At 48.1% G+C, this 18990-nt stretch overlaps 1 protein-coding gene across 4 annotated transcripts in view; it reads right to left on the minus strand.

Annotated features, from left to right (window-relative positions):
- LOC307079119 (segment polarity protein dishevelled homolog DVL-1-like) overlaps positions 1 to 18990 on the minus strand; it is a 29946-nt gene that overhangs the window by 10487 nt on the left and 469 nt on the right. For all 4 annotated transcript variants that reach the window (XM_079741220.1, XM_079741219.1, XM_079741222.1 and 1 more), the window contains exons 2-7: positions 13773 to 13842; positions 10108 to 10229; positions 5454 to 5560; positions 1363 to 1501; positions 1114 to 1207; positions 23 to 92 (exon numbers count right to left, since the gene is read on the minus strand). In XM_079741220.1, coding sequence (XP_079597346.1) covers positions 23 to 92; positions 1114 to 1207; positions 1363 to 1501; positions 5454 to 5560; positions 10108 to 10229; positions 13773 to 13842 — 602 coding nt within the window. The remainder of the gene's footprint in view (positions 1 to 22; positions 93 to 1113; positions 1208 to 1362; positions 1502 to 5453; positions 5561 to 10107; positions 10230 to 13772; positions 13843 to 18990) is intronic.

An 18990-nucleotide genomic window follows, 5' to 3' on the forward strand; every position in this document is an offset into this window, starting at 1 on the left:
GAATAAGAAGTTGTGCGCGTACCCATGTTGAGCGTGACGGTGATGATGTTGAGGCTCATCGTGGAGTCGGTGATGCTGCTGAACGAGGAGGACTGGAGAGGAGGCAGGGCAGAGACAGGGGACCTTCAATCTCATGTGCTCTCGTGTGACGGCTGCAATAGCGTGCACCGCAGCAGGCAATTATCAGACACACTGGGGTTAAGATTCTATTCACTTTTTTATTCGTTTGATAAGTAATGATAATACGCAGGACTGCTAGCAGTCACAGAAGGTGTTCACAGCCCACTTGCACTGCCCTACGCCACGAAAGCCCTTGCTTTCAGTCAGTGAGTCATGTGTAAAGAGCCAATCCGTTAAGATGCCATTTTTAGCATCAACGCTTAGCTTAGCATTTATTCAGATTGACAATGTGATGTCATCTTTTGAGCTTTTGACCCAGTTTACGGGCCCTGGCCCTGTCTCAAGTGGAGTTGGGATTGATTGAATATTGCAAAATGTTGATATCCGTATAAATCTGATTCAATTTGCACACCACATTTTGGGTCATTTTTGCACCAGTGGTTCAATTTAAGAAGATTTTTGTAAAGAAAATTAAACCAGACAGGAAATTATGGGTCCAAGACTCAAAAAGGTACAGCATGCAAAATAAGGCATGTAAACCAACTTTCAGAAATTCTTGGGGTGAGCCTTTTACTTTGCCCGCAAATAACAGTGCCCTCTATGGGCCAAGTGGTACCAAACCCTTTTGATTCCTGGGAATACAAGTGTCGTCACCACAATCCTAAGTGTGTGTGCAATCAGGGGCTGGGCAATAAGAATTAATAAAAACAATAAGTGCTAAGATAATAAATCACATACAAAAGGTATCCACAGATACTCTGGGAATCCCTACAAAGGATCCCCACATTATCTATAAACTCATTAAATCCACATCCGCCAAGACAGAAAACGCTGTGCCGTCCTGCAGCTGCAGCACATCACTGTGTTAGAGTTTGCTAGCCTCGGGCATCTAATAGAGATCGTTTCGGCGAGTGAACGTGACCTCGACCCATCGATCGAGGGGGGAAACGCTCCGATTGGCTCTTGGCGACACCGCGCCAAGCGGCCCCTCACCCGGTCTATCTTGGCCACCTTGTGCCTCCGTCGGCGGCGCTTGTGTCGGCGCATCAGCTGAGAGGAGGAGCTCTGCTCAGTGGAGCTGCTCAGTCTGCAGGAGGGGTGGGGGGGGCGTGGCGTCAGCGGCACCGCCACGGGGGGGAGAGGGGGAGAGGAAGGAAGGGAACACGTCGTTAACCCGCGCCCCGCCACCGCCCTGCCGACAACAACAACACAGACACAGTGTCCCCCGGTGGGAGGGGCTACCTGCTGGCGTCCTCGTCCTCCTCGCTGTCCACGAAGGAGCTGGACTCCAGCTCACTGCTCATCAGCGAGGCGCTGTCGTAGCCCATGGCCGAGTCCCGCGCCGTGCGCTCCGACTTGGAGTGGCCGTTGACGCGGGGGACTGGAGGGAGGAAGAGGCGGTTAGCTCCCCCTCGGACCGGAAGAGGAGGAGGAGGAAGAGGGTGACGGAGGCGGAACAGAGCTTTCTTCTGTTTAAACTGTTTAATGGTGGTTTTAAATAAAATTATACCCTTGTGTGAGTCAGTTATAATGTGTACATTCATTCATTTCAAATATGTTGAAATGATTATTAAATGTAAGCAAAAGATAAAGAAAATACATAGAACTGGAATGTGTCAAATTGCATTAAGGATTCAGAATGGCATATTGTACTCCATACAACAACCATATTGTAAACCATACAACAATAATGTAGAAGTTACTTTGTTGCAAACACACACAATATGTCAACATTGCTAAATCCACATTGATCCGAGCCACCCCATTGGTTCCCACAGATCCGCCTGCCTACCACGCTCATCTGTATACGCACAGTCCCGGGGGGGCAGGGCTGTCTCTGGGTGACAGCGGATTCGCTGGAAGGCTCTGGTGCGGAGGCGATGAGGGCGTGGTACAGAGCGCGTTTGCCGGGAGCAAGTAAAACATTCCAGCAACGCGGTCGTTCCCATCGCTAGCACTTCCTACGCGCTGCTCAGAGACTAAAGAGGCAAAGGTCTGAGCTGCGTCTGCTCAAGGAGGCTAGGAGTGTCTGCGCTCCGAGGATACTGTTGAAGAGATGCTCTGAGAAACTCTGAGGCAAACTTTAAGATCTCCACAGGCGCTGCGGTGCGTCGGCCGGGGCGCTGTCTTTGTGCCGCTGAGTCTGTTGATGCCTGAGGCTGCATCCGGCCGCTAGCTTTGTGCTCTCACAGCCCATACAGGCTCCACTAGATACACAACTATGAGGCAGGGAGACAGCCAGGCCAAGCCCATACTGTGGAGGCAGCAGAAACAATAATGTATCATTGACCGTAGCCAAACGCCCTTTACTACAACACTGATCTATTATAAATGGAAAATGTCTAGAATCCAGGAATGAGATTATATTGTACTACTATAGTAAATTATGATTAACATTGTACCTTCACGCGTTAAACATAATGAGGTAGCATAGCCCTCTAACGGTGCTTTCAGTGTAAAGCATGGTTTATATAATAGCTAGCAAGGTGTATATGCATCAGACAAATGTGTTATCAGATAATGTCTGAAAGGTCTATCAAACAGCAGGCCCTTAAATTATACAAAATATTCTATAAACTACATCATCTCTTTAAAAATCTCACAATAACATGAATTATGTCACCATGAACTAAACAAAAAAACACTATTTTGATCAAGGTCCTACATAGAAAAAGTTAATCTGTACTTAACTAACCGTAAAAGGCAGTGCATGAAGCTAGCATATGTATTATAAGCCCTCACATGTTAGCTACAATAACAACACAACACATTCTCTCATCGCTCTCACCCCAGCCTCAGCAGATGGCGTGCCCTTTATCCAACACACACAGAAAGTGAGCAGTCTGGGAGTGTGAGAAAGGTATTGCCTCTCTTCCTCCCGCCCTCTCTTCCCGGGGCAAGCCAGCAGATATGGTACATCTGATAATCCGCCTCTGACCAATCACATGATGGGACTTAGCAAAGGACCGAAAACCAAGAGATGAATACCACAGGCTTACTGAGAGAAATGTTGCTTGTGATTAAATTGATTTAAAGATCTTGTCATGCATCGTAAATGATAGAAAATATATATTTTAGAAGCGTCTGCAAATTCAATTTTTGCCCGAAATCTAGACAAACATTCGAGCTGTCTTTCCATCGTGTTCCTTTGTGTCCTTCAGAACCATAGGAACATGAGCGAACACGATGTGAAACGTCTAATTCAACGTGAACGCATTGCATTCTTTGGGAGCAGAACTTCAGCCCAAAGGAGCAAAAGGAGTCAACTTAGACAACTTAGGTAAAAAAAAGAAGAAAAAAAGGGTTAAGGTTACAGAAATGAAACAGAGCCTGAGGCCCACTGAACAGAACCCTCTCCTGTCCCCCCCCCACTCTCGCCCCACGCTCCCCTCAGGGTCCTACACCTGCCAGCCCACTGCATCCTGTCAAGCCACCTCTGCATTATTTATCCTCTGCCAGACAGGCACCGCAGAAAGGAGAGAGAGGGGGGATATGTTTGACCCACGGCGGGGTCCTCTCCGTTCAGAGTGGCAGTGAGCGCTGTGAGGCATCTCGCCCTCACACAACCGGCCTGAATCACCAGTACTGCCGGTGTATAGAGTGACACGGGGAATTTCCTGTCTGCTGTGCTGCAGGCGGGGAGTGTTGCTTTAAGAGAGGAGCGAGGAGGAGGATGGGGACGACTTGCAGGCTGCGTGACCGCGACACACTACAGCACACACTACAGACACACTACAGCAGCAGCAGCAGCAGCCGGCTACTAAACCAATACAAGCTCCACCAGATGGATTGAGATTGTATTAGCGGCCCCGGTGGACAGGCCCGGGCCCCGGTGTGTGTGGGGCTTCAAAGCAGGCGTTCACCAAACGACACACGCGAGAGATCTGCCCCCCCCCCCCCCCCCCCCCCCCCCTCACTCAATTAGAGCTAATCAACTAGTGGCTGGGCGAGTGACGGAGAAAGAGAGAGAGAATGAAGGGGAAAATGAATGGAGCAATAAAGGGACAAAGAAAATTTAAGAGGGTGTGCATCGTGTGCGTGTGTGTGCTGTGCATAGGAAACACACAAACACAAACATAAATGGCCTTCAAGCACATCTTCTTTTCCCTTTGATAGGGGCAATAACACCTTTTTTTTTACCTTTTCTGATGCCAAATTAACATGCAGTGTAAGGGGGTTTATTAAGCAACAATATCAAGGAAGCAGCAAACGCATATAAATTATTCATATGACTCATCTAAGCCCATAGTGCCAGATCAATAGGCTCGGTTAAGCCCACCCTACACCAAATTAAGAGCGGACTCCTTACAAGACAAGAGCGCACCAATCGTGATGAGGCCTAATGGAAACAACGGAAATCATTGAGAAGCCAATAACAAGCCAATTAACACATTTGGCTAGTTAGCTCTACTGCGTGCCACGGTTCTACAGCTCTATTCCTGTCGCACCCCCGCCAAACACAGCCGATGCAAATAACACCGCGTCAATCCTTAGCCTTTAGCGCAGGATCTACAAGAGAGAAGCAGAGAGGAGAGAGAGCAGGAAACAATGGAAGGAGGTAGAGGGTAGAGAGATGGGTACAGTAGAGATAAGGGAGAGGGAGAGAGAGAGAGAGAGAGTTAGAGAGGGAGAGAGAGAGAGAGTTAGAGAGGGAGAGAGAGAGAGAGAGTTAGAGAGGGAGAGATAGGAACGCGCTGCAGAGAGAGGACGTGTTTCAGACACCACGAGTCGGAGGCATCTGGATAGTTACTTTGTGGCGCCTCAAACCCACCAGTATTTCCCCTGTTTTCGAGCCCATCTTGTTTGCAAAAAATAAATTAAAACTGTCTTCTGCATCGAGCTTCTCAAAGAGCAGCCCTGTTACCACGGCCTCAAACAAGTACGGCAGAAGATTTTTATAATTAGCAATAATTAGCCATGTCGGCGATCCAGTCTGCCGTCTTTAAGATTAGGTTATCCTACGCAGGCAGCAGTGAAATGATTCACAGCTTCCGCACTGCAATTATATTTTCTATTCCATGCTTCCAGCCTCCGGGCCAAACGACGTGCGCGTCCCGCTGCACTGTGGGCAGCAGACTGCCATGGGCCGGTCCTGTGTGTCTGTCCCCCGTGGAGGGGGGCTGGTCCGCGGCGGAGCCCCCCCCGGCCCGTCATCTCTGTGGCTGTCTGTCTGCGCCACGTGTCGGGTCGGGGCAGCCGAGCGAGGCGGGCGATCAGGAGAGTATGTTGTGGGCCCGGTGAAATGTGATAATGTGGAAATGACAAGATAATTGCCTTTCCAGACCCCTCAGCGTCCAGAGCCCGAGGCTGCATCCCCCCCCGGGCGTACTCACTCTCTGACTCCCGCGCTCTCCGCCGCGCCCGCTCCCGCCGGTGGCTCAGCAGAGACTCAGTGCCTGTCTCCGTGTCCAGGCCGTCGCGACTGCTCACCGCGTTGGCACTGAAACACACACACACACACACACACACAGACACACACACAGAATATACGCTGTATAAGTATGTACAGAGGCCCCGACCCATACCTAAACACGCACAAACACACACACACACACAAATGAGACAAATCAAATACAATATAGCTCTGTGTATATCTGTAGCTGGAGCCACACAAACACACACGCACACTAATTATAGCTGTGTAAGTACACCCACGCGCACACACAACTCCTGCCACACACACACACACACACACACACGTTGTTAAATGCACAGGGAGCAGGAGAGGCCAGGCTATCTCGTGTGAACACCTCCACACTGTCGGTCTACAGCTCCAACATGCTCCTCCACCTCTCATCTCGTGTTACCGCTGGGTTTCACACCCAGCCCCCCGCTGGGCCCAGCAGCAGCCGATTGTTTCCCGGTATGTGATGATGATGGTGTGTGTTCCTCCAGAAAGTGTCCATAATGACCAGATACCCTGTGAGGCCATAGACACTGTGTACAATACCAGCATTAATGAGCCCTCGTGGAAGCACCGATGGTGCCCGGGGTCTGATCACGAAGGAGGGCCAAGACAGAGTGAGAGAGGCAGAAAGAAAGAAAGAAAGAAAGAAAGAAAGAAAGAAAGAAAGAAAGAGACAGAGGGAGAGAGAGAGAGAGAGAGAGAGAGAGAGAGAGAGAGAGAGAGAGAGAGAGAGAGAGAGAGAGAGAGAGAGAGAGAGAGAGAGAGAGGGGCGGGGGGCTAAAAAAAGTGATAGCCGGTGTGGGTTATGTACTTGGGTTCAGGAAAGGGTGTGTGTGTGTGTGTGCGTGTATGTGAGTGTGTGTGTGTGTGTGTGTGTGTGTGTGTGACAGTCAGGCTGGGTAGAGTTCTTCTCACAGGCCTCAGGTTTCCCTGGTGCCTTCACCACGCTGCCTGGGGCCACAGCCTCTTCAGCCCCCTGACTGAATAACAATCTGCCCCCCGGCTCCTCCTGAACCTGCCCACACACACACACACACACACACACACACTCAGGCACACACACACACTCAGGCACACACACACATGTGCACCCAAGCACACCACGCACTCACACCAAATATAAATATATACACACGCACACAAGCATAGGGACAAACACACACACACACACACACACACACACACACACACCAATACAGACAAAAGTACACGCAAGCACACACACACACAGATACATACACACGTGCACGCAAGCCCACACACACCAATACACACACTTGCAGACAGACAGATTTAAATATACACACACACACACACACAAATACAGACACACATAGACAGATACAAATATACACACAAACACACACACACAGACACACATACAGACAGATATAAATATATACACACACGCACACAAACATAGAGGCCAAACACAACCTTCACCTGCATGAAGAATCATCCAAACGAACATAACATTCACTAGCAGACAAATTGATTTGCACACAAACAAACAAACACACACGCGGGCCGACATTTGCATCAATGTACATGCATCATTTGAGCACTCAATCGGTGTCCCCTACACAGACCCTGAATAAAACACAACAGCAAACAGTCGCATTGCATGGGACTAATTCTAAATGTTCCAGCCAAGGCCAGGGTTTAAATGGCCAATCATTCAACCCCAACCATTCAACCCAGTTGTTTACGACCAGGATGGGACTAGCCGAGGGAAAATAAACATGAACTGGAGGAGGAGGCTCTGCTTTGTTCACCCAGCCGTCTGAAGGCTCAGCAAACCATGCTAACGCGCCTCTCGCATCTCTGCGCTAATGGACGCACCTGGGCTGTGACTCGCCAGCATAGGTCAGCGCACGCATGCAAATGCGCCCCCTGTTACCTTCTCCCCCTGCCAAATAACAGTAGTTATTGTCAAGGCAACGCCGTATTCTTAGGGTCCATGAGGTGTTGATTGCTAGCTTGTCTAACTGCATGTCTGTCTGTCGTTTCATCCGTCTGTCTTCTATATCCTGTCTGTATTTCTGTCTTTAAGACACAAAGACTTGAGCAGCTCTGCTTTACATCTGTGTTTGTTTGTCTCTCGGTCCCTCCATCTCATCATCTGTCTGTGTATTCATCCCCCTGTCTGTCTCTCTGTCTGTCGATGGCTCCTCTCCAGCCAGACAGGGGGGGCTGATCCATGGGAAGATTAGCCGGGGAGCCCTGCACCCACCCACATCTCAAACCCCAGCCCCTCCTCCTCCTCCTCCTCTTCCTCTTCCTCCTCATCCTCCTCCTCAAGGGAATCTCTGTTGGGTTCTTTTTTTAATGTCCGCTAATCCGGATTACAGAGCGGAGGCGCATCAATTATGTGCGTCCTCCGCCTGGAACACCCATTCTAGTGGTCTCGCTGAGACCCAGGTCCATTCACAGCGTCAGACACAGGAATCATATGAATACAGCAGCACAGTGGCACCATGAAGCCAAAGTAACACACCATCTTTTTACACAGAGGTAGAGAGGTGAAGAGAGGAAGAGAGAGATAGAGAGGTCGAGGGAGGAAGAGAGGGAGGAAGAGATGCCATGCGTTTCAGGCAGAGTGGACATCCACTATGGATAAATATATTCACGCCGTTTCTCAGAAGAGAAAGCCTCCCTCATCCGCCCTCAGAGAAGAAGAAGAAAGGGAGAAAGGGAGAACGATTGTGAAGGAGGGAGGGGGAGGGTGGAAATTCAGAGCCCAGGGTGGGGGGGGGATGGGGTCGGTGGAAGTGACGCGAGGCAAAGAAAGTCATCACAGTCTTTCTTTTGATATATTCCTCTGAGCCACAAGGGGGCAGCAGTCACCGTGCGTGACGGAGCGAGCAGCAGGAACAATAAAACGATCAGGCCAGCTGACAGCCAGCTACCCACAGAGGGCAAGAGCGAGGCGAGATGTCAAACCCGGGATAAAGAGATACCGGTGGACATGACAGACTGTGTGTCCTCGATATAGCGCCTCGTTCATATTTGCTCCGGTGCAGTAATAGAAACAACCCCCTGAGCCAGCTAGCCAGCGGCCACAACCGACCAGCCCCCGCCTCCCCGTCTCCCTCGGCCACACTCTCTATATATAGCTTTTGGGCCTTTTCCCTAGCATGTCTATCGACCCTTCCCTGTCTTGTTTTAAGCTAAAGTCTGGGCTGGGCAACAGTCCTTGCGGATACATGATGTGTCCTCATGTCAGCAGAATTCGGACCAGATCCGTCTGTGATAGAAGATCGGGGTATGGGGGTGTGCCATCGACCACTTCCCCCCTGAGCTGGTTTCTTTAAGTCCTCGTCATCATCAACATACACCAAAATCAATCATTCATAGCTCCACAAACACAAGGCCTGGATGGACAATCGGTGGCTTTGTTGGTGCACAACACCTTGGTCAACATAGTTCAGATCTGAATATTAGTCTTACCATCAACAGTCAAATAAAAGCGAGCAGGAACACGATAGGCTTCATTCAGCACTAGGACTCTCCCTGAAGATGTTTACGCTATCAGGGCTATTTGTAGAATGGGCGACTCAGAGGGAGAACGCATCGTGTACAAACGCTTAGACAGATGAGCAGACCAACGCCTCCCCGACATGCAGCTGGACAGGCACAGATGTTTACATGCACGTGAGAGAAAAGGTGCACGTGTATACACACACACACACACACACACACACACACACACACACAGATAACGGTGAGTGGGAATGCAGACACATGATCAAGGAGAACAGTGCAAAAATGCATGCATACTTAGGCACCTGTAAGCACACACACACACACATACAAACACACACACACACGCACACACACACGCACACAAACAGACAAACACACACACACACACAAATGCAAGACTGTAGATAGTCAAATCCTACGGGAAAACACAAATTCCCGCACGCACAGCCACACACATATACATGCATGATTGTACTGCATAATCAAACCCAATAAACACTGACACACTGGCCGACCCAAACACACTTAAATGCTTGTATGAACATATCTAGTCAAACCCTAGGGACACCCACACAAACACACACGCAAACACACATACGCCAACCCACAAACACAAAGAAACAAGCATGAACGTATGTATGTATCAAACCCTATGGAAATACACACACACACAAACACGCATCTACCTCACACTTGACACATTCATATACACACACACACATACACACACACACACACACACACACATACACACATCCAGGCATACATACCACAGCCAGACCCCCGTTGGGGGCAAATCTCTCTGATGAGCTCTCCAGATTCTGATTAGCACATATGGCACGCAGCGAACACGAAGGTCAGCAGGTGTAGCAGGTCTGTAAGGCCAACTGATTCCTCCCCTGTGTGTGTGTGTGTGTGTGTGTGTGTGTGTGTGTGTGTGTGTGTGTGTGTGCGCATTGTGTGTTACTTGGCGTGCACATGGCGTTCGCTGAGCAGCATGTGTGTGTTTGTGTTTGTTTGTGTGTGTTTGTTTGTGTGTGTAATTGGCCGTGCACATGGCGTCCGCTGAGCAGCGTGTGTGTGTGTGTACGTACTGGAAGGAGGGGGGCCGTGAGTCTCCGATGCCCCCCGTTCTCTCCAGGGGGGGGGGCAGCTCCGGGTGGCTCTCCGTGCACTGGGACCCCCCGTCAGAGTGGGCGCTCTCCGCCAGTACCAACTGGGAGAGAGAGAGAGAGTGATGGTAAGAGAGAGAGCGAGAGAGAGAGAGAGAAAGAGAGACAGTGATGGAGGAGAGAGAGAGAGAGAGCGAGAGAGAGAGACAGTGATGGAGGAGAGAGAGAGAGAGAGAGAGAGACAGTGATGGAGGAGAGAGAGAGAGAGAGAGAGAGACAGTGATGGAGGAGAGAGAGAGAGAGAGAGAGAGAGAGAGAGAGAGAGAGAGAGTGAAAGACCAGGGTAGAAAATACTGAATAATTACATTTTTTAATTATCACTTTTTTGCACTCGAGCAGAAGCGGGATAATGAGATATGTTGGGAATACAAAATATATATTTTCCTCACGGCAGGGTGGCTTGTTAAGATACCCTGACAAACTCTAAAACATGCAAACAACAACATGACTATACAAAGAACATACAAATGTTGGTTTTACAACTAGAAGAACTATGAGCAACACAGAAAACCACAACCTATTATTATTCACATGTTAAATAATACAAAGAACGCACAGGAATAACGTGATTTTAACTCGGCTAGAAACCGCCCTTACAGATACATACAAATAAATAAACAACCAGAATTTACAATCACAACAACACCCGAAATCCAATATCTGAGTCTCACATAATGAATATATGATATCAATCTCTGGGTCCTGCTGCAGTGGTACCTCAACAACCTACTGATGGAGGAAACCCAAGAATAGCACACAGCCCTCCGACTTGAGGGTTTAAGCCAGAAATAATAAAGACTGATACAATTCCAGGAGACAGAAGTGCTTTGTTAATTCCAGTCTAATGAGAAGATCGAGAGGAGACAGGTCTCTCCTGGGGGAGCCTGAGACAGCAGGGATCGTTAGGTAAATAATTAAGATATATTTTACACCTCAGCCGACTGTGTCGCCGCTCCCCTAATTGGAACGAGGCAGGCTCATTGTTCTAATGAATGCCTTACATCTGCTGGAACAGCGTGGCCATCACCAGGTGCTTGATGCTGATTGGCTGTCTCTCTGTAGCCCGACTGTGGTCTGACTGAGTTATGTCTGGACATTTCACATTTCAATGATTCAAATAACATAATTGGTAAATCTAGATCATTTCGAGCAAAACTCATCGGGATAATTATGTCATATGTTTGTGAAATGCAGGCTTTAAAACTGAGTGGTTTTAGGATTGTGAATGAAAAGACACAATGTGAAGACAAATAGTTGTGCTGATCTCTGATCATTGATACAGCAATGGCCATTAGAGAATCTGAGGAGCAGGGATTTCCGTTAAGTACTGCGCAGATATCAACATCTGGAATAAGACCTGCTAACTACAGTGCACTGAGCATGGAAACACGCTCACAGTGGAATAAAGGCACGCAGCCCCACCTGTCAAAGTAATTAATTTAGCACCGCTCAGGGCCTGCACACACAACACACAGCCCCTCCTGCACCTTGCACCAGATGCCCTGAACAAGCCATGGAGATGTTGTGTAAATCACTGTTTACCTGACAGCTACTACCGTTTTTTATGGCTGGTCTCAAGTAACGGCTAAAACTACTATGAAACTATAACATTTTATAGCACTCTCCTTTCCTTGTCTGTGTGCACTGTCAGCAGTCACTGTGACAGGATTCAATAGTACAGCTTTCAGATAAGAATTATGCTTTACTTATTTTTTTGACATCAACTACTAATTTTGACATTTTGTTTAGTTAAATGAGTCAACTTAAAACCAATGAATTTGCTGTTTAATGAATTTCATTAAATGAAATGTGTGCAGTGCTATGCAGGAGAGCCCGACCGATAAAGGATTTTTAAGGCCGATACAGATACAAATATTTGGGGATTTAAAAATCTGATATTCCGATATATCGGCCGATATATATTTAAAAAAGAAATTCCAGAAACGCGTAACAAAACATAAACAGATTTCTCTAACATCGGTTATTTGTAGTTATTTATGATTGCTCACTAAAATAATAAGGTAATGCAGTTTAAAAATAAACTTTATTTTATTGTTTTATTGTCACAACAGAAAAGTGTAAATCTAAATTTATTAAAGTTCTGATAAATAAAATGTATAAAAATACAAACTTAAGATATGAAACTCAAAGTCCTTTGAACAAAAACACCATAACCCCCCAAAAATATATATATATATTTTTTAAATATTAATTAATCGGCCAATACCGATAGTTTTGGAAAATGCCTAATATCAGCCGAAAATATCGGCCCGCCAATATATCGGTCAGGCTCTACTGTGCAGTCAGCCTTCATCAGCTACCACAGCTGCCCACTGCACCAGGGGCATAAACCGGCCTAGGAAATTGTCATCGCTATAAATACATGAACATTTTATGCCCATCTTATCGCACTGTGGTTGCTCCCATCCCACCTTTGCAGGGAATTGTGTAGCTCAAACAAGTCACGTTATGAGTCAAACGTACTGAAGAGGCTGAGCGTAGGCGACTTGTGGCTGCATTAACATCGACCACATGAGGGCCACTAGTACAACATACCGTTAGCTAGTAGCAGGCTAGCCCACTGAGAGCCCCTACTACGACCCACCGTGAGCTAGTAGCAGGCTAGCCCACTGAGAGCCCCTACTAAAGTCCATCGTGAGCTAGTAGCAGGCTAGCCCACTGAGAGCCCCTACTACAACCCATCGTGAGCCAGTAGCAGGCTAGCCCACTGAGAGCCCCTACTACGACCCACCGTGAGCTAGTAGCAGGCTAGCCCACTGAGAGCCCCTACTACAACCCACCGTGAGCTAGTAGCAGGCTAGCCCACTGAGAGCCCCTACTACAACCCATCGTGAGCTAGTAGCAGGCTAGCCAAGAGAGAGCCCCTACTACGACCCACTGTGAGCTAGTAGCAGGCTAGCCCACTGAGAGCCCCTACTACAGTCCATCGTGAGCTTGTAGCAGGCTCTCCCACTGAGAGCCCCTACCACAGTCCATCGTGAGCTAGTAGCAGGCTAGCCCACTGAGAGCCCCTACTACGACCCACCGTGAGCTAGTAGCAGGCTAGCCCACTGAGAGCCCCTACTACAACCCACCGTGAGCTAGTAGCAGGCTAGCCCACTGAGAGCCCCTACTACAACCCATCGTGAGCTAGTAGCAGGCTAGCCAAGAGAGAGCCCCTACTACAACCCATCGTGAGCCAGTAGCAGGCTAGCCCACTGAGAGCCCCTACTACGACCCACCGTGAGCTAGTAGCAGGCTAGCCCACTGAGAGCCCCTACTACAGTCCATCGTGAGCTAGTAGCAGGCTAGCCCACTGAGAGCCCCTACTACGACCCACCGTGAGCTAGTAGCAGGCTAGCCCACTGAGAGCCCCTACTACAGTCCATCGTGAGCTAGTAGCAGGCTAGCCCACTGAGAGCCCCTCGTACAGTCCATCGTGAGCTAGTAGCAGGCTAGCCCACTGAGAGCCCCTACTACAACCCATCTTGAGCTAGTAACAAGCTAGCCCACTGAGAGCCCCTACTACAACCCATCGTGAGCTAGTAGCAGGCCAGGGCAACGAGAGGACCATCCATGTTACTTACCCATGACACCACTCTCCCGTTGAAGCAGGGCAGCTTGGCATTGTCATCGGAAATTTCCTCTTTGACCACCCTATAGGAAGAGGAGGAGAGGAGAGATGTAGAGTCAAGGAGTCAGTTTACATATATAACCATTGTAGCCTTCAGACACTTCACTGCCCTGCACTGCCCAAAGACAAACACTGACATGATTAGATGTGAAAAGTAATTTGTGCCTTTCAGTTCAAATTGCGTAGAAGCCTTCATCATTATAGTATAGTAAGCCTTTGTGGTGGCGGGATGGGAACTATTGATCTTCGCCTGGTCATCTGTCTTCTGTGGATTTGACTGTCTGATTCTGTTAAGACCGTTGAAGCACAAGAAACATCATAGGGTTGAGGACAATTTATTCATGCATGTGCTTTGTGGTAAGTACACCACAGTGTGACCATAATGAATAATCCTTAACCACAGGCTGACAGGCAGAATACTAACAGATAGATGTATCCTGTAGAAAGACACATACTAAGAGCGCATTCGTATGCAGCCCAGTTATACCCCCAGTATGACTGTTTATAACAGCAAACATCAATGGTTATTTGTGTGTGTGTGTGTGTGTGTGTGTGTGTGTGTGTGTGTGTGTGTGTGTGTGCGTGCGTGCGTGTATGTGAGTGGATGCGTGTGTGTGTGCGTGCATGCGTGCCTGTGTGTGTCTTCCTCCTAATCTGTAAACATGGACGTATTATGTGTCTTGAACGTGAAAGTCGGTGTGAATTGGCGAACTTGACGGCAGGGCACACACTCTTTCCCTGTAATAATAGAGAGATCTTGTGAAGCCTGCCTCTCTGTGTTCCTCTCTGCTGTAAATTCCCAACTGAAATACCTCCCAGTTAACCTTTAACCTCCTGGGACACAGTTCAGCATTAACTGGTGCTCACACCTGCTACACTCATGTCACATGGATCAGGAGGGTGGGAGAGGACCTGGGTAACACCTAGCAGTGTTGCAAGGTGGTCGCCATGCACGGCACACAAACACACACACACACACACACACACACACACACACACAAGCATGCAGTGTAACACACACACACACACAGACACAAGCAAGCACAGTCAGACACAGACAAACACACACGCAAGCACGCAGTGAAACACACATAAATGCACACAAAAGCAAGCACAGCCAGGCACACAACCACAGGCAAACGCACGCACACACACACATAAAACACACTCTCCCACATACACAGTTATCGATCATGGTGCAGTCTGCAATACCGCCTGTGTGTTTTTGTAATTTTCTGCTACACTGCAAAGGAGTCCCCCAGCATTGGCTATGTGTCAAGGCTTTCTGAGCCTGAATAGAATCTTGTGTTGGCCAGTAGACTTTGAACATGGCACATGAAAAGGAGGAAGAGGCCTCATGAGATTGACAGGGAAGCCTAAGAAGATTTCATGCGGCGGTCTCCGACAGCGGCTTTATAGAACCCCTTCCCACCTCCACACACACACCCATTCCCCCCCCCTTTCGTGTGTGCCAGGAACGGCCCTATTGCTACAGAGAACGCACGCCCGGCCCGCACGACAGCGGCTGCTGTGGGACTCGGCGGGCGGGGAGTGGTGAGCAGAGATAACCCAGCCTTGTGGTCTGGAGCGACCGCGGAGGCTGCTGCGGCGGCGACTCCCACCTCAGGGAGGAAGAGAGGGAGGGCTGCCAGCCCGGAGCTGCGGAGGCCTGTTAGGTAGAGGAAGTGCTCGCATCCTCTCGCTCCTTCTCCGGCTCAATGGGCTCTTGCTGAAAGGTGCCTTACTGGTGAGGATGTGGGAGTGGTTTGTGTCCATGATAGACGATGAGAAAGCCAGATTTTCTCAGAATGCATAGTTCAACGTTTGGCAGAGGGCACGACAAATCTATATTTTCTCATATTTAAAAGAACCTACTAAAAGTAAATCAAAAGCACTAAATCGAACTAAATGAAAACCCATGTAGATTAATGTTGCTTCTGTGCGTCATTACATGTGATCTGATAAGATTATAATCAGAAGCAGCATCGGTTAAACTCTAGACTGTTAAGAGTAATGGTTCACACACACACACACACACACACACAAACACACACACACACAAACACACACGCACATACACACACACACACACACACACACACACACACACACACACACACACACACACACGCCCAGCCTTGAGCAGAAAGGCATGTGTCTGGTTTCTACTGGGGTAACAGAGCTGCCATGACAGCTTAAATAGGTCTTAACAGATTTCACAGGATAATGGCACAAGACTTAGCAGGGTAATTGCAGAATATTACACTGCAGGGAAAAATGTATTCGTGCAGCCGCCGAAGATTAGACATGTTTGTTTATGACCAGCGAGACGGATGAGGGCTAGTTATTGTGAGGTTAACCTAGTTATCAGTGGTCAGGCGGAGGACAGCGACCAACAGTGACTAATAGTCAAAGGACCTTTTAACGCCAATGGGCTGCTGCTCCTTCTAATAAAGTTCTGATATATATATGACATATTTCAAACCTTTGGCATTTACAAAGCATTATCATTACTGTGCTAACTAATTTAGTTAATACTCATGTAATAGAATAGCTGTTTAGTTGACCTTCCTCAATGTTTAAACACTGAGTGTGCCTTTCTTCCTGGGCAAATCACACAATTGTGCAATAGAAACCCCATTGGATTGCTGTCCTCTTAGTAGGGCAGCTTAGCATGGCTGTCTGGGGAAGAGGGCTGCGGCCCCTTGCAGCCATGCTCCCTGGGTGAGACACAAACAAGGCCGTTTCTTTCTTCGTCTTGGCTGCCTCCTCAGCTGGCCCAGTGAGCCTCTGTGTGACTAGCATCGTAGTGAGGTCTCGCACCCGCACAACCCGCACCGACCGGACACGAGATACACAACAACACCGCACCTTTAATCTCTCTGTGGTAAGCAGGGGGATTAAGAATAATCATAATAAAGAAAAAGTGCTGTTAACGCCTAAATATCTTGGTGATGCAGTGAAGACCAGAACACATCATTGAACGTCAATGTCAATGGGAAAATGTTCAATAAAGAACATCGGTTTGAGTCTGACATTATGGAAAACGTACAACTACCGTGACGACCGCAGTGAATCAAACGTACACAGGCCTTTAAAAAGAGAGAAATCCAAACGAAATAGCATTTATAACACAGCCTCTTTAACAATTGTATTGCTGTTGCTGTTTTAATACGGTTAGGGCAGGAATCCAGTTCAGTTATCCCTGACAGAAAAAAAAAAGAGCTGGTTGCTCTCAACAGGGGGTCTACCACAGAAGCCCCTCCACTGGCTGCTCATTTACATTTCAAACACTGTCTGTAACTGCAAGGGATTTGATGTTTTCCCTCTGTGCTCAGCAGTCTTATTCCTCCCCAGCTAATTCTTTGCTAGCCATACCGTCTGCACATAAGCAGTGTACGCCCTGCATAGCGACCACAAAAGCCTGGTATCCTTGGTGATTCTGCGTGTCGGGCTCCTCTTGCGATACTGGGCTGATATACCATGTGGCGTTAAAGCTTCTGGCTCAGTAACAAGGATGCTCGCACAGAGGCAGCTCAGCCCTTGTTCTGTGTGTGTGTGTGTGTGTGTGTGTGTGTGTGTGTGTGTGTGTGTGTGTGTGTGTGTGCGTGTGCGTGTGCGCGTATCTGCGTGTGTGTGTCGGTCGGTCAGTCGGTCCATTCCAACCTGAGAACACAACATGAACACAACACATCAAGTTTCATTAGTGCCATATCCCATCCATGGCTCCATTTTATCTTTTGGTGTTTTTATTGAACCGCGGTGGACCGGCAGTGAATATTCTTCTGGCAACACAGGGTCTATGTCATCACCACGTAGAGGGTTAAGAGCAAACAGGCCTTGTTTGACCGTGTAATCTGCTTGTGGATCACCTGAGGTCAGGCCAGCTGTACGCGAGAGAGACAGGAAGTTGGGGCCGAAGACTATAAAAACCAAACTCGGGACGGGCCAAGCACCAGGAAGAACCGGTTTCCCCTCGCAAGGTCACAATCGTCCAGTTACTCTATGGCCACCACCACCTACACACACATTAACTTCATACAGAGCGGACTGTACATTTACTGTATCTGTATACTGTAGCATGTACTGTGAGTGTGTGGGAGGGTGGCCAAAAGTGAGAGTGGGTGAGCAAGAGCAGAGAGAGAGAGAGCAAGTGAGACATCAGATTGGAATGAGAAACGCACATTGACATAAATATGCTTCCCCCAGCGAGAGGCGTGATACAATAGGTTCAGTTTTAAAACCATGACCTCACCCAGTCATTGACATTACGGACAATTGAAAACATGATGCAATTCTCGTTGGCTGCAGCTATTCAATTTTTAAATTCTTTATTATTTACTACGTTTTATATTATTTGTTTTACCGAGCGTAGAACAAATGAAATGAGCTGAAAAGAAATAAAAGGTCAATATCATGAAAAGGGACCATCATCACACACTCAGTCCAGAGTGCTCTGTAGCTGTGCAGTCATGATGTATGGTTATTAAGGCAGACCATGATGAAAACATTGGAGGAGAAGGCAAAAGGTGTTTAAACCCAATGAGGCCTGAATGAGGTTACCTGTTGGGACAAGCTTCATGCACGGTAATGTGTAAAGGGACAGACAGGCTCCGGTCTTCGAACCTTTGGTATATTCAACTTGTTAAAACCGAAACCTGGCGATGTTTGTCAGAGCTATTTTTAAATATAACGAAAGAAAAGGACTACGATGAAAGCTGATCACAAAGTCTACCTGGAAGATCGATCCTGAAGTTGAACCAGAGGACCCTGAACTTGACCTCTGTGACCCTAAACGCGTGAGTGCCTTGTCAATAGTTGTGACATCTGCATGCATCCCTCATCTGTATTTGCATGTGTGTGTGGAAGGAGAGCGTGGATACAAAGGGTCTTTTTCCCATTGTACATGCAGAGGTGAGTCAGAGCTGTCAAGAACAGGCTTCAGATAGACACAGAGATATGGCTGTACTTGAAACAATGTTTTCTCCCAATCGTGGACTGGATAGCATGTGATAATGAACAGGTGCCAGATGCGGTGAAACCCACACTAATGTGCCCAGGTTACAGTGTCTGCTGCCATCGTGGTCGTCTGATGAAGCTATTTATACACCCTATATATAGCTATAACACACCAATTACGCATTTGCAAATATTAATAGCAGCGAGATAGG

The sequence above is a fragment of the Pollachius pollachius genome, assembly GCF_949987615.1.
Source record: "Pollachius pollachius genome assembly, chromosome: 8".
Taxonomy (NCBI): domain Eukaryota; kingdom Metazoa; phylum Chordata; class Actinopteri; order Gadiformes; family Gadidae; genus Pollachius; species Pollachius pollachius.